This window comes from Lissotriton vulgaris, chromosome 11, assembly GCF_964263255.1.
Source record: "Lissotriton vulgaris chromosome 11, aLisVul1.2, whole genome shotgun sequence".
NCBI lineage: Eukaryota > Metazoa > Chordata > Amphibia > Caudata > Salamandridae > Lissotriton > Lissotriton vulgaris.
The window spans coordinates 360,239,750-360,254,630 of record NC_141699.1 but is presented as its reverse complement, the minus strand read 5'-3'; the positions used below and the strand labels follow the sequence as shown (position 1 = coordinate 360,254,630).

Below are 14,881 nucleotides of genomic sequence, written 5' to 3'. Positions count from 1 at the left end.
CAGATTTTAGACTCACAGTGTTATATACTTTGTTTTATCTTGCAATATCTTATTTTTTTATGTACTTACAGTAGTGAAGGGTGTGCTTTTGCATAGTGAATCCACTCTCCCAGGGTAACATAATCAACACAATGACTTTACTTTATTATTATTGTCTTAGAATGTTTCTGCTATTAGGCTAGCTCAGTCTATGTGCCTGCGCTGCATATACTGCACCTGATAAATACCAGTATCCTAGTGTCCAGTATTTCCTCTGTGCAGTATCACAGCCTCATTCCTAGTTCTGCATTTTGGGATTGGTGATAAAACAGTAATCCCATGTGTGGTCGCCGTTCAAAGGGAAAAAACTTTAAACTTTACATTTTTCCCTGTCAAAATGCATGGTGGGAAATCCCAGTGTGTGGCAATTTCCATTCATTTTGTAATCCTGATTATAGTAAGGACCTAAGTGTTGTATGAGTATTGTTTGAGTTGTATCGTTTAATCATTTAAGTACAGTCTAAGTATTCCTCCTTTGTACCTGACTAAAAATGTATCGATCAAGTTCTAAAATTCTCCAGCCCAAGGCTACTTCAATACTCGGAATTAAGCTGTAAGTATCTCTATGGTTCTTTAGGAGCACACTGGGAAAGCATTAGGCACAGCAATAAATTGGCAAGGCTGGTTTGGAATTAGGGTATGTGACCGGTGGAAAAATGTGCCTTGATCCCTAGAAGTACTCATGGGGATCAGCTCTCTCCACTGATGATTGCCGCCCCAAATTTAGTGATGTCTCTACAACATCAGATTGGCTGAGAAGAAGGCTTTTTTGATAAACTTTGGTCCAAATGAAAAAATAAAGGTTTAGAAGACTCAGAGGAATTGTACAGGGTTTGTATTTCTGGTATCTGTTCAATATCTTCAGGGTAATTGCCTTATCAAGCTAAGCACCACACAATTTGTGAGTAGCAAGAGTTTCTTAGTTTCTTATGCTTTTGTGGTACACGACCAGGCAAGTGGATTTAAGACGGGCATGTTTTCAGTCAGAAGGTGAATCCACAGGAAGTCACTGAATTCCCTGTTCTTCCTGAGCTTCACAGCCTTTAGACCACACACGCATCATGGCACTTGGACGGCAACAGCAGGCAGCAATCAGAGAACTCTGCTGCCCCTGAGAGTTAATCATGAAATTGACTGTGTCATTTCTGGTGGAAATTTTCTGTCCAGCAGGGGATCGGGGAGAAGTTGAAAATAGCTCTTCTCAGCTTTATGGTACAGGGATATATTTTCTTAATTCCATATGGCACTGCAAATATTGTTTACCCAGTCTGGCATCTGTAAAATCAGCCTATAATCTCATTAGAAGAAATTTCAAGACACTAAGGATATCAGTCTAATATATTTCCCAAAGTTGACCAACACAAATTGTGGCATCATTAAATTTAGAGAGATCTCATTTGAAGCACGTTTTGTTTCCTCGCAAATTGAAACTGTCAGATCTCTTTTTCTAGCAGGCGTTCTCCCTGTTCCTTATGCCGTAAATCCCACTTCGAAGGAACGTCAGCAAATGGATCAGAGCACAAGGAGATTCCATCATGCTGTGCTAAAACCAGTCATCTACTCTGTCTGCTGTTGGCTGATAGACCTTCCCAGGTTGCACTCCACATTCTTGAAGTTTGGTCAGTTAAAGCCTCAAGAAGTCTTATAGCCAGTGGCGGCCCCTCCGCTAAGGGGCAGGAGCTTCGCCCTACTGCTCAAAAGGAAAAATAAATGATAACATATTTTCATATTGCAGTAAGTGGAGGGGTGGGGCTGACCAGAGGGAGTGGTTTGTACTCCCTAAGTGTGCATGACTGTTTGGCCGGCCCTCGTGGGCCGGCCAAACAGTCATGTGCACTTTGCATGTTCCCCACCAGGCTGCATTACACAGCCTGATGAGGAGCATGCACAGGCTCCCTGTCCCCATCTGAGCGCCAAACCACCATGCTTAGACCAATCACAATGCTGCATGGCAGTGTTGTGATTGTCTCAGGGGAGCCTGTGTGCCTGGGTGCTTCCTGCTACCGGCCAGGACTAGAGACAGGAAGAAGGAAGAGGACGGAAGAGAGGTGGCGAGCGGTGTTCCAGGAAAATCCTTTTTTTTCTTTCCCACCTTCACCCGCTCACCACCCCCATCCAGTAGCAGCCGCTACTGCTTATAGCTTCTATTAATGTTAATACTATCGAGGATTCTGTGTGGCTGACTGACTAAATTGTGGTGCCCTAACCAAAGGCTCTGTTGCAAGCTGATACCTGTGTCCCGTCCTTGAGGCTGCTGCCGTCTCTTCATTTTTTGACATTACCGCCGCCGTCAGGAGCCGTATTGGGAGTGCTAGTAGGGGTGTTCCTGGCATAACACCACCTTAAGGAGCCTGGTGCTGTGTCCCTGTTCCTCCCCGCCGCCGCAGTTGGAACATCAAGCGGCCGCCGAGCGGGAGGAACGGGACCTGGACTACATCGCCCAGAATTCCCTGGTGGGTTCCGCCCACACACACAGCCACTTCCGCGCCCGGAGGCGCTAAAACCATCAGGGCTTCCTCCGCGTCGCGGGACGCGCGCTGGACCAGCCGGGCTAAGCCCGGGCAAAGGGCGGGCCCTCTTAGGCCCTCAGAGGCCCGAGGAGACTGGGTTGGGCCAGACCCCCTGGCTGTTGTCTACCCAATGAGTGAGTAGTGCATCCTCTTATATTATTGGTGCTTTATTGACATTATATGATTATGGCTGCAATTGCTAACAGTCCTGCTACTTCTGGTTCAGACAAAATTGGGGGTGCGTTAAACCGAACCTTGGACAATTATTTTACTAAAGCCATGACCGAGGGATCCAAAGACCAATTCTTAGATGAGCGGCGGGCAGACCGCTGTCGTTCTATTGAACGCATCAAGAATAGGACGCTTTCTGAGCCTATCCCTGTTGTCACCCCGGATAACGAGCACAATAGTACCATCTTGGAGGTTACTTCGCCAGCTTCCAGTGTGCCCGCATTACTGAGGGAATGTTTAGCACCCGCAACTGGTTCTACATCAACACAATCAGAAACCCCTACTGGCACCCAAGCCTTCCCTAGCATATTTAACTCGTCAAAGGTCATGATTCCACCCACAGCTAGGCCGGGGAAGGTAGTAAGAGGCAAAAGTTCGAGGCCCTTGCATCATAAAATCCATGGTCCTCCACCATCAAAGAAGAGACGGAAGAGGATGGACCCTACCAAGCCAAAATTGAGTCATACTGAGTTCGGGAAGAAGTCCAATCCTACTACAAACGAGGCAACGGGACAATTAGCTGTTAAAGAACTAACAAGAACAGCACTAGTTCCTTTAACACCTGTATTATCATCTCCCCATCTTGTAACGGAGCCTGATACCAACCTCGTTATAATGGACAAAGGGTCTCAACTAGACCCCCCCAAAACGCTTTTGGATAGCATTGAACTCATTGTGAGGAGTTATACGTTGGCTATAGCCGAAAGGTTAAAGGGAGTAGAAGTAAGGTTGGGGAAAATAGAGGTGGATCTGGCAACATACGGGAACTCAATCAGGTCAATAGGGCCAACAATAGCACCAAAACCTCCTAAAGCCCCTACCATGACCCATACCTCCTCAACAGACGCAGTGGTAGTAACTCCCTCTACCTCTGCTATATATAACAACCAGAAACCAGCTACTCTGGTTGTTATTAACCACTCGCCTACAAGAGTATTACCTGTAAGTAAACCCCCCCCTAACCCTAATCCAAAACAACCAAAAATAACAATGGCTAGACCAACCATAATACCAAATAGCACCTCAGACATCACAGCTAATACTCAAGTAAGGGAAATAAGTATCCCTCCAAGTAGACCTACAAGATTGGAGGAGAATGAAACCAGCCATGCGAGAGTGGGCTAGGGAAGGAGACCACCCATTGAACTCCCGCCAGAAGCTGTACCATATGTGGTGGTACTTACCGGTGTTCCAGAACTGTCAAGTAGTAAACGGGAAGGTTTTTTCCAGCTGAAAAATAAAGTAATGCATTGGTTGTCGTTACATAGACCTAAAGTAAGCAATATAAATGGCGAAATAGTCCATGTCCGACGCCTGCCATGGTTGGGTGGAAGATCCAAGGATATAGGGGGAGATATTGTAGTTGTAAATTTTAGGGATAAAAAAGCTGTACAATACATTCTGAACTGGCCTTATGGCAACGAAAATAATTGTATTGTATCGCGCCCTTTGACTTACTTTTACCCACGATCCACAGTATTCCCTCCCCAACACGCAACCAACAAAGTCCCTTTTGTTAACTATTTTTCTAATTTGAAAATTGCTAGGAATCCTGCCTATATGCACCATTTAGCTCCAACTCCTGTGACACCGGGGTGGAATACTATACCCGCTAGTCACAACACAGGGGAATACAGAAAAATGGCTCATTTGATGCCATTTACACCTTTAGAGTTATCAAATATGTTTGACGTATTTAGTGGTTTGGAGGAGTCCGATTGAAGATTAAAGATCAGGGAGGATGTCAAGGGGGATACAAACACTACTTGTACTGAAGGGTCTAAGGAGGAAGAAGGGTCCAGACCTGCAAAGGTAGACCACCATACTACTGTAACTGGAAACGGGGCTAATAGCAGCCCGCCTTTAACGATACCCTTAGTGCCCTTCGGGACAATTGTGGGACCTCCCCCACTTTCACTCGTTTCATGGAACATAGCAGGGGTGCGTGCTAAACTATGTGACCCAGACTGGAATAATTATATGAATACTTTTGATATCTGTGTCTTGCAAGAAACTTGGGCCATGGTTCAGATGCACAGGGCTGGTTATAAATCTTATCAAGTAGAGGCTGTGCCTTCACCAAGAGGCCGTGCTTCTGGAGGCCTTTTAATATGGATCAGCGTATCCATTAATATTGGTGTAAAGATTCTTAATATTGATTCACCAGATATCCTTGGTCTGGAAATAACCACAGTGGATAATAGGGCGATCTATCTTTTCAATGTGTATAGTCCCTATCCATCCCACAAGGAGTCACCATGTATCGGGAAGTTGGAGACTTTCATGGACACATTAAAACCAGACGCAAGTGTAATCTTATGTGGGGATATGAACTGCAATTTTGAACCAATCGTAGGTATAGCACAATTGTTTGAAGATGAGGATGCTGCTAATGGGATACCTGCCCTGATTGAAGACGGAACGGTTGCTGGTACTACATTAGCTCTTCAGTTTACAAGGCTGTTTACAGCCCATGGTTTGAGGGCATGCAACGGGCGTATGCCATCTGACAGCCCGAGAGCACCCACTTTTAAGAGACGAGAGTACGAAAGCAAATTAGACTATGTCATTGTCTCTTTCGATCTTTGGCCATTCACAACCGACTTAAAGGTTAAGGAGAGATATGACAGTGACCATTATCCACTAGAAACGGGTTTTCTCCAAAGTCTGATAAAGGGGCTGGGAGATATTGAGGGAAGTCATAGTTTAATACCTCAACCTACTACAGATAATATCATCCTCAGCAATAATCGTAGGGCTGTTAAATGGGCATACATATTGGAAAGAGAGGATCTACTGGCAAACATTTACTGTACCTTTGTAAATATATTTGAATCATATTGCCCTCACAGATGCGATTCTAAAGAATTTATTAAACTACATAAATCCCTTTTCAGTAAATTACTAGAACTTTTTACAAAAAAAACCAAAAAAGGGACGGGCACGGTAAATGCAAAACCGGTAGGAAAGCCCTGGTATAACAAGGAGTGTCGTCTTGCCAAAGCTGCACTGATTGATGCCGTTAAAAGGAAAGGTCCAATAGAAATTAGAGATAAAAGGAAGACATATAATAAAATAATAACAAAAGCAAAATCTTCTTGGGACGAGGAAATATGGCTTAGCATGTTAGCAGCAGCTAAAAATAAGGACCAGAGACATTTCTGGGAACTAGTGGCCAAGGGGAACAATCGTGAAAAAGGTTCCAGAGAGGTTTTCCTGGATGAGGACACGTGGGTCAAACATTTCACAACGTTGTATGCAGCCAAAACTTCTACTGAAGTCTTGTTAGAAGAATCCATGGTTGAACTGTCAGAGAAGACCTTCCCATTGGTAGTTTTTGATTTACAGGAAACAGAGACAGCAATTGCCATGGTAAAGCAAGGGAAGCCGCCCGGGCTTGACAAAATCCCTGGTGATCTTTATCTGTATAATGTTGATGTTTGGGCACCCTATCTTAATCATTTATTTAACATTATTGCGGCCAGTGACCAAATTCCGGACACATGGAATGGCGCAGAAATTATTACTATTTTTAAAAATGGGGGATCGTGGCGATCCAGCCAACTATCGTCCCATCAGCCTTTTAGACATAACACAAAAGATATATGCCAGGCATATTTTAAATCGAATAAATACGTGGTTGGAGGATGAATCAGTTTTATCCAAATATCAGGCGGGGTTTAGGGAAAAAACTGGAACCATTGACCAGGTATTAAGGCTATGCTGCTTGTACTGGAAATATGTTATCATTCGCGAAGGTCACTTGTATGTGACCTTTGTAGACCTGCGAGCAGCATTTGACCTAATCCCTCGAGATCTACTCTGGAAATCTCTGGAAAGGCAGGGGCTCCCAGGCGAATTGTTAAAACTTGTGATGGGGCTGCACCAGGAGAATTATGCCAAGGTTAGGTGGGGTCCAAATGGGGAACTTACAGACCCAATCCCCATAAAAAGGGGGGTACGCCAGGGATGCGTACTGGCTCCCACACTTTTCTCCCTTTATGTTAACGATATTGCAGCCTATATGCAGAATTGTGACAACGATTCGCCCCGATTGGGGGGGGAACGAGTAGCGTCCCTCCTCTTCGCGGACAACACGATTCTCATTTCACAAACACCACGGGGCCTCCAGACCTTACTAGACAGGTTCCAGCAATACTGTACTATAAAAGGATTAGAAATGAATATAAAAAAAACTAAATACATGGCACTAAACCCGCACAAAAGTTTTAAAAAAAACATAATGTTAAACGGCCATAAATTAGATTACGAACATAGTTTTACTTACTTGGGGGTCCTGCTAGACTCGTCAATGGGATGGAGCCCACAGTTGGAAAAATCAAAACTGGTGTTTAAACAGAATTGCTTTCCAATACTACAAAGATATAACAAAAGTGGGAATAAGACAGTCACCCCAGCACTAGAGATTTTTAGATATAAGGTTCAATCAGCTGCCCTGTATGGGGCAGAGATATGGGGTCCAGTATGTAGAAAGATCTTTGAAGTACAGGAGAATAAGTTTATCAGGGGACTACTAAAAATTCCCAACAATACTCCACTGATACCTTTATTTCTTGACTTAAATATTAAACATACTGATCATCATGCAATGCTGAGACCATTATTGCTATGGGTCAGACTATGGACAACACCTGAACTGACTGATTATAAGCATGGCTTGAAAGAAGTCCTGGACCTTGATAGTGGCAGTAAAATCTTCTGGTTTAAGCACGTTAAAGCTTGGTTAACTAAGCTTGGATTAACCCATTTTTGGAATGAGCCGGAAACCTTAACTTCTGCCTCCAAGAAAATAGTTAAATTGTCTTTCTGGTCCTATGTGAGCCATGATTCGGTGTATATAAGAACACATGGTCCTCTTACTGAAAAATTTTTATTGGCAAAAGTGAGGCTTTTATTTTAATCTTTTCTCGAGAGATCCAGCCACCTTTGGCCAAAACATTGTATTTAAAATTTAGATATGGGACTCTGAGGACAAAGACCACCGAGAAAAGCTGGGGGAAGATAAACAATGACCACTGCACCTTGTGTACCAATAACCAAAGGGAGGATGTTTTTCATATATTGTTCTTTTGTCCCAGTTATGGTAACGCAAGGAAAAAATGGATATCTCCCTTGTGTTATAACATTGGCTCCACTTCCCACAAGGAAGCTGGCAGAATCCTAAGTACGGACACTAGCCAAGTAATTGTGTTCGGGATTAGCACATTTCTATTGGCTGTAAACTTTATTAGACAGAAAGTATCTCTTTCTTTTCAAGATAACGTTTATCCCACGGACCCGTTTAAACCACGAATCATCCCTAGTTAAGTCGTGTGATTTTAAGTTCTTTTTTGCCCTGGCTGTTATAAATTCAATTTAATGCTTTTTAACCTGAATTTTAAACTTTTTAAATATTTATCTAAAATTTCTTTGATAATCCATATCCATAACAATGTGTCCCAAACATAATGAAATGTAGAATTGTTATCAAGGCGACCTATTATGATGAAATGTAGTACTGATTTTTGATTTTTAATGTGTTATTTGTATTTTATTGATTGATTATCTTTTATGTTGTAAAACAACGAAATAAAGATTAAAGAAAGAAAGACTAAATTTAAGCCAGACATTATAACGTATAGAAAAGTATTATTTAGAAATAAAATTGCACCAAAACTAATTTCAAGTTCATCAATTTCAGTGAAATATACACATACCTTTACAGTTTGGTAAAGAAAGTCGCTAATCTCACATGGATAGTAAGAACATATGCTTATTTATTATACAGAAGTTACATTACACCAGCCTATAGGCATTAGGGTGTCACATATGCTGACAACACCCAGTACAAAAAGCAGGCAAAACACTTGGGCCCTCATTTATGAGATTTTTGGCGTAGGGCAGTGCAGCTAGGCATCTGCTCCACTGCCTTACACCAAACTAAAAGGACAGGACTGCACTGTATTTAGGGGGTATTCCTGTCCTTTCTACCAGTGCTGACACCATTTCGGCCGCCTAGCATAAACAGAATACATGGACCATTGGTGCAAGGGTGCCTCTGTTGCATGCAGGGACACCTTCATGCACAAAAACAATACTAACAGGCGTTTTCCTCTTTCTATGTGTGCTGCAGAATTCACTACATATAGAAAGAGGAATAAAAGAGAAGAAATAAACATATTTCTCCTCGTTACGTCTCACCGCGGGAGGCGTACGGATTTGGTGCTTCCCTAGGTGCACATAATTTTGTAAATCTGGGACAGCACCAAAATCCATGGTTGTTGCATAGGAAAACCCACTGCAATGCATCCCGGGTGCAGAGTAATACTACGCAGCGATTTGCACTGCATTGCCATACTCAAGATTTGTGAGGCCATTCAAAGCCACGTGGCTTTGTGTGGCTTCATAAATCAGATTGAGCTCCCACTTTACATGGTGGAAAGGTGACACAGGACTCGCATAAATAAGCCCCTTGGAATGATAGGGGTACATCTCTACACATGCACTTTAAAAGTAGTTCAGTGATAAGAGTAGATACAATGCATTCAGGTATCATATAATTGCGCCCTTTAGAATAATATTATAGACTACAAGTAAATAGCAAGAGGGCACTTTGTGTGTAAAAGATTACTCATACCTAATAAATAGTATGTAAGTGATGTCTTTTAGACATAGAACTGTAAATATGGACATCCTCAGTCATATTAAAATGGTGAACAAATCTTACGCTGCAAAAACGCATGAAAGACAGGTCAGGGGAAATTGAAACTCATGTTGTGCTGCTTGGGTTGCGTTTGTGAACCTTGAGTTTGATCAATAGGAAGATTCATATTTTTGAAGTTGAGGATTCCTAATGGGCGGTTGCTAAGAATTCCATAGGGACCCCAAAGAGCTAGTTAGTCGTAAATTCTGCCAATGTGTGGACACTCACAATCATAAGAATTGGGTTCGTTAAGGAGCGCTTATATTTCAGTGAAATTTTCAGTGGAATCAAAATGGGTGAAATAATAACTTTAAATGTGTTGTGACCATTGCCCCAAATCTGATTTTCTTAAACAGCATCCATTTGTTGCAAATGCATCTGATAACCACCCTCTGAGAGAGCTGATTGCAGAGGCTAAAGCAGAAGTGATGGAGGAAGAAGAGAAGGAAGAAGAGACACTCCCAGAGACAGTAAGAACACATTACAGTGCCTCATCACACATGCGTACAGCTCCTGGAGTGCTTCTGCAGACCCTTGCCTACAGGCACAAGGTTTTTTCCAGAGTGATCCTTTGGATTGATCCTCAGTTCAGGAAGGACTTCCTAGGGCCAACAAGATGCATTTGGATTTCTTCCAAAGGATATTATGAGACCTTTAGATAATTTTTTCATTTGGGTTCTGTCCCCTGAGCATTTCCCTCAGGTTTGTATGTGCATTGAGGTGATTTTGCATCCCAGTATGGGGGTCTTTTTACACACCAAGATTGGATACAAGAAGCTCCTTTCTTAGGCTGTCATGCTCCCACTTTGTTTCTCTGATGAGCACAAAGTGGGGCTGATGAGCTGGTATGTTAATAAAATGTATTATCTGCACAAATCACCCCGGTAGGGGTATATTAGCATGGAAGCCAGGAGACAGCAGAACTAAAGCAGATAAAACAGATAGGTCTTGAGTAGTTTTCTAAATTGCCAATGGTCCTTGTAGATTCGCAGTCGAAGAGGCATCTTATTCCAATAGGATGGAGCTAGGAAAGAGAATCACCTGCCCCCTGACTGGGACTTCCTGACCCTAGGGACCTTGAGCACTGCTTTGTCACAGGATCTTAAAAAGTCTTGGAGGGGAGTAGAGAGTGAGCTTTGATGAAAGATAGGAGGGCCCATTTCCATATAGAGCATTATTAGTAGCCCTGGGCGAAGAACTACGCTCCGTTCGCGGAGTTTGCGGAGTTTTGGCAACTCCGCGCTCCGCGGAGAACGCGAAGTTGTCAAATACTCCGCAAACTGCTGCGTAGCGTAGTTCTCGCGTGCTCAATAGCATTTTCGCGTGCGCGAGGATGCTTGTCGGTAAGATTGAGTTGCCGAACACGCAGAAACTGCAATCTGGCACAGAATTACTCGCGAACACGTTAGTAGTGACCGGAAATAAGGGGACGCAAGCGGGCGGGACAAACCTCATGGGTAACTTCGCGCGCTACACATCCCGAGCATGCAGGCAATCAATCAATCAATCAATCAAGATATTTGTATAGCGCGCTACTCACCCAGAGGGTCTCAAGGCGCTTGGGGGAGGGGGGTCCGCTACTGCTCGAACAGCCATGTCTTGAGTTGCTTCCTGAAGCAGAGGTGGTCTTGGGTCAGGCGGAGGTGGATGGGAAGGGAGTTCCAAGTCTTGGCTGCCAGGTAGGAGAAGGATCTTCCTCCCATGGTGGATCTTCGGATGCGTGGCACGGCGGCGAGGGCATGGCTGGTCGATCGTAGCTGGCGGGTGGGAGTGTAGAAGGTCAGGCGGTTGTTGAGGTACCTGGGGCCCAGGTCGTGGAGGGCCTTGTGTGCGTGGGTGAGGAGTTGGAACGTGATTCTCTTGCTGACGGGGAGCCAGTGAAGGTCTCTCAGGTGTCCGGAGATGTGGCTGTGTCGGGGGATGTCCAAGATGAGTCGTGCGGAGGCGTTCTGGGTGTTTCTGTAGTCCAGTCGGCTGGTGACGAGTACCTGTGTGACCGTCTTCCTGGTTTCGGTGGCGAGCCATCGAAAGATCTTTCAGAGCATGCGTAGGATGTTGAAGCATGATGATGAGACGGCGTTGACTTGTCTGGTCATCGAGAGGGAGGAGTCCAGGATGAAGCCCAGGTTGCGTGCGTGGTCCGTTGGTTTGGGTGCGCTGCCCATGGCAGGGGGCCACCAGGAGTCGTCCCAGGCGGAGGGTGATGATCCAAGGATGAGGACTTCCATCTTGTCTGAGTTCAGTTTCAGGCGGCTGTTCCTCATCCATTCGACTACGTCTTTCATCCCTTCGTGTAGGTTGGTTCTGGCGGTTCCTGGGTCGTTGGTGAGGGCGAGGATCAGCTGGGTGTCGTCGGCGTAGGAGATGATGTTGAGGTTGTGTTGGCGTACGATGGCTGCGAGGGGGCTCATGTAGACGTTGAAGAGGGTGGGGCTGAGTGATGATCCTTGTGGTACGCCGCATATGACTTCGGTGGCCTTGGATCTGTACGGGGGGAGGCGGACTCTATGGGTTCTTCCGGTGAGGAACGTGATGATCCACTCCAGTGCCTTCTCTTGGATTCCGATGTTGCTGAGGCGCTGCACTAGGGTGCGCTGGCAGACCGTATCGAATGCTGCGGAGAGGTCCAGGAGGATGAGGGCCGCTGTTTCCCAGTTGTCGAGCAGGGCTCGGATGTCGTCAGTGGCTGCAATGAGGGCGGTTTCGGTGCTGTGGTTGGCGCGGAAGCCGGACTGCGAGTGGTCGAGGCTGGTTGGGCGAGCGCAATTGGTGATCCACTGTGTGAGGTTGTTGGCTGCTTGGTTGGGGTCCGTTGAGCTGGCGGGAGGGTTCTGGCTCAGTGAAGTGGTGAGCTGGTCGGTGGTGATCTTGTTCCAGTTCCTGCGGGGAACCTGTTGCGGGTGGTGGTGAGTCGTGGTCTTTCTGAAGCTGAAGTGGACGCAGCTGTGGTCTGTCCAGTGGAGTCCGGTGGAGTGGCTGAAGGAGATGTACTTGCTGGAGGAGAAGACTGGGTCAAGCGTGTGTCCGGCGTAGTGGGTGGGGGTGTTCACCAGTTGCATGAGTCCGAGGTTGGCGAGGTTGTCCAGCAGGGTGGTGGTGGTGTTGTCGTTGTTGTTCTCCAGGTGGAAGTTGAGGTCCCCTAGGAGGATGTAGTCAGCGGAGGCGAGGGCGTGCAGGCTGATGAAGTCTGCGATGTCTTCGCTGAATTGTGTGCGAGGTCCTGGGGGTCTGTAGATGAGGGTGCCTCTGAGTGTGGTCTTGGGGTCCGTGTGTATCTGGAAGTGAAGATGTTCGGCGGCTGTGAGGGTGTCGTCTGAGTTGGTCGTGATGCGGATGGTGTTCTTGTGGACGATGGCGATGCCTTCTCCTGTCTGGTTGACGCGGTCTCTCCGGGTGATCTTGTATCCGTCCGGGATGGCGACGGCGATGTCGGGTGCTGAGGAGGCGTTCATCCATGTTTCCGTGAGGAAGGCGACATCTGGAGATGTGGTGTTGAGCAGGTTCCAGAGTTCCACGGCGCTCCGGAAGACAAAAATGGCTCGCGAACGGGTCAAGCAAGCTACTACGCATGTTCGCGGAGTTATGCGTAGTTCGCGGAGTGCAAGTGCATCTTCGCGTAGCTCGCGGAGTGCGGCTACGCGAACTACGCCCAGGCTTAATTATTAGTTAAGCAGCACATTTTGAAAACAATTCTGTTTTTAACCGGTAGCTGGTGCAAGGCATGAAGAAGAGGGGAAGAGGCTTCTCTAGAAGGAAGTTTACAGATCAGGAGTATGGTGGGTGTGCACCACCTGAAGTTTGAATAATAGCGACTCATTTGCCAAGGCCAAGTGAGCATTCCCATGATCCAAATGGCTGATCACCAGTACCTAGACTAAAGTTTTCCTTGCCGTAAGTGGTAGTAAAGGGAAGGCTCTTCTCAGCAGCCACATCATTTGGAAGTATGAGCCTACGATGGATACAACCTGATCTCTCATAGTCAGAGATTGATCTAAGCGGACTCCAGAGTTTTTAACTAATAGTTTAGTAGGAGGGGCTGTGCCAAGTTCTGGGGTCACTAATCTTGATTCCAAAGTGGTTGGGCTTTCCCAAACAGCATAATCTCTGTTTTGCTGCAGTTAACAGGAGGCAGTTCTCTGTCATCCAGATGGCGATAGCCTTCATCTCAGAAGAAAAGGATTCTTTGGTTCTGGCCAAGTTGTATTTGGAGTAATTAAAAGCTGAGTTTCATCAGCATAGGATGTGATCTCCGAACCAAAGGCTCTGACAGTTTTGGCTAGTAGGGCCATCTAGATGTTAAAAAGCGTTGGGATAAGAGATGAGCCCTGGGGCACCCCCTAGCCATTGTCATGATACAAGACTTATAGGAACCCAGAATCACCATTTAGGTAATATTGGAAAGAAAATCTGAAAGTCATTTTACCGCTGTTCCGTAGATGCCTATCTCATGAAGCCTTCCAAGTAGCCTAGGGTGAGAGGCGGTGTCTAAAGCTGCGGACAAGTTCAACAGCACCAGTATGGATGGTAAATTGGCATCGAGAGAGCATCTGATGCGGTCAGTGATTGCTATCAGAGCTGTCTCTGTGCTATGTGATGTTCTGAAACCAGACTGTGATGGGTCTAAGGTGTTATTACTCTCCAGATACATTATAAGTTGCTTATTTGTGTGTTTTTCTAGTATCTTCCCCAGTAGGGAGAGAAAGGAAATGGGTTGAGAATTGACTAAATTGGTCAATTCCAGATTGTTCTTTTTCAGTATAGGTCTGATCTGAGCTGTCTTCGAATCCGATGTGATTTTTCCTGTGTTAATAGATGGATTAAACAGGGAAAAGATCAAAGGGCCAAGCAAATTGGAGAGGTCGGCCACTATTCTCGGTGTGCAGAAATTTAAGGGGGTGCCTGACTTAGCAGTCACATTTGGACTAGACTCCCTTGTTCTTCTCTGAAATAAGTTTCCCGAAAACAGCAAAGCACAGGCAATATAGTTTTCTTGCAATCTGCAAAAAAAGGAAAGTTATGTTTGGACCAGGGCAAAGCATGAGAGAACACAGAGAAACAGAAATGAAATCTGAGGGAGTATGGCATCTATATCTCAAGTGTGACTCCTGGCCCCCAGGGTCTCAGTACAAGAGCCTGACTCTAGAACCTGACTTCTGGTGCCACAAGTATAACATCTACCAGAGTCCTGGCACCAGGAATCTTACTCCTGGTAATTGTCTCCTAATACATGGGCAATACCGCTCCTCCGCTAAGGCAGAGGAGCGTCGCTCCACTGCTTTAAAGAAATGGAAAGGAAAAATAAAATGATAATAACAGAACGTTATTATTAGTTTATTGGGAGTATTGCAGTTGCACTGCAGCCAGGTTGGTAGGGCGGGCGGGCTGGGCTGCCCTGACA

General features: G+C 45.5%; 1 protein-coding gene across 1 annotated transcript in view; it reads left to right on the top strand.

Annotated features, from left to right (window-relative positions):
* Window positions 1-14,881, top strand: part of LOC147679776 (uncharacterized) — a 275,399-nt gene that overhangs the window by 151,592 nt on the left and 108,926 nt on the right. The window contains exon 8 of the mRNA XM_086944753.1: window positions 9,840-9,953. Within this exon, the coding sequence (XP_086800879.1) occupies window positions 9,840-9,953 (114 nt within the window). The remainder of the gene's footprint in view (window positions 1-9,839; window positions 9,954-14,881) is intronic.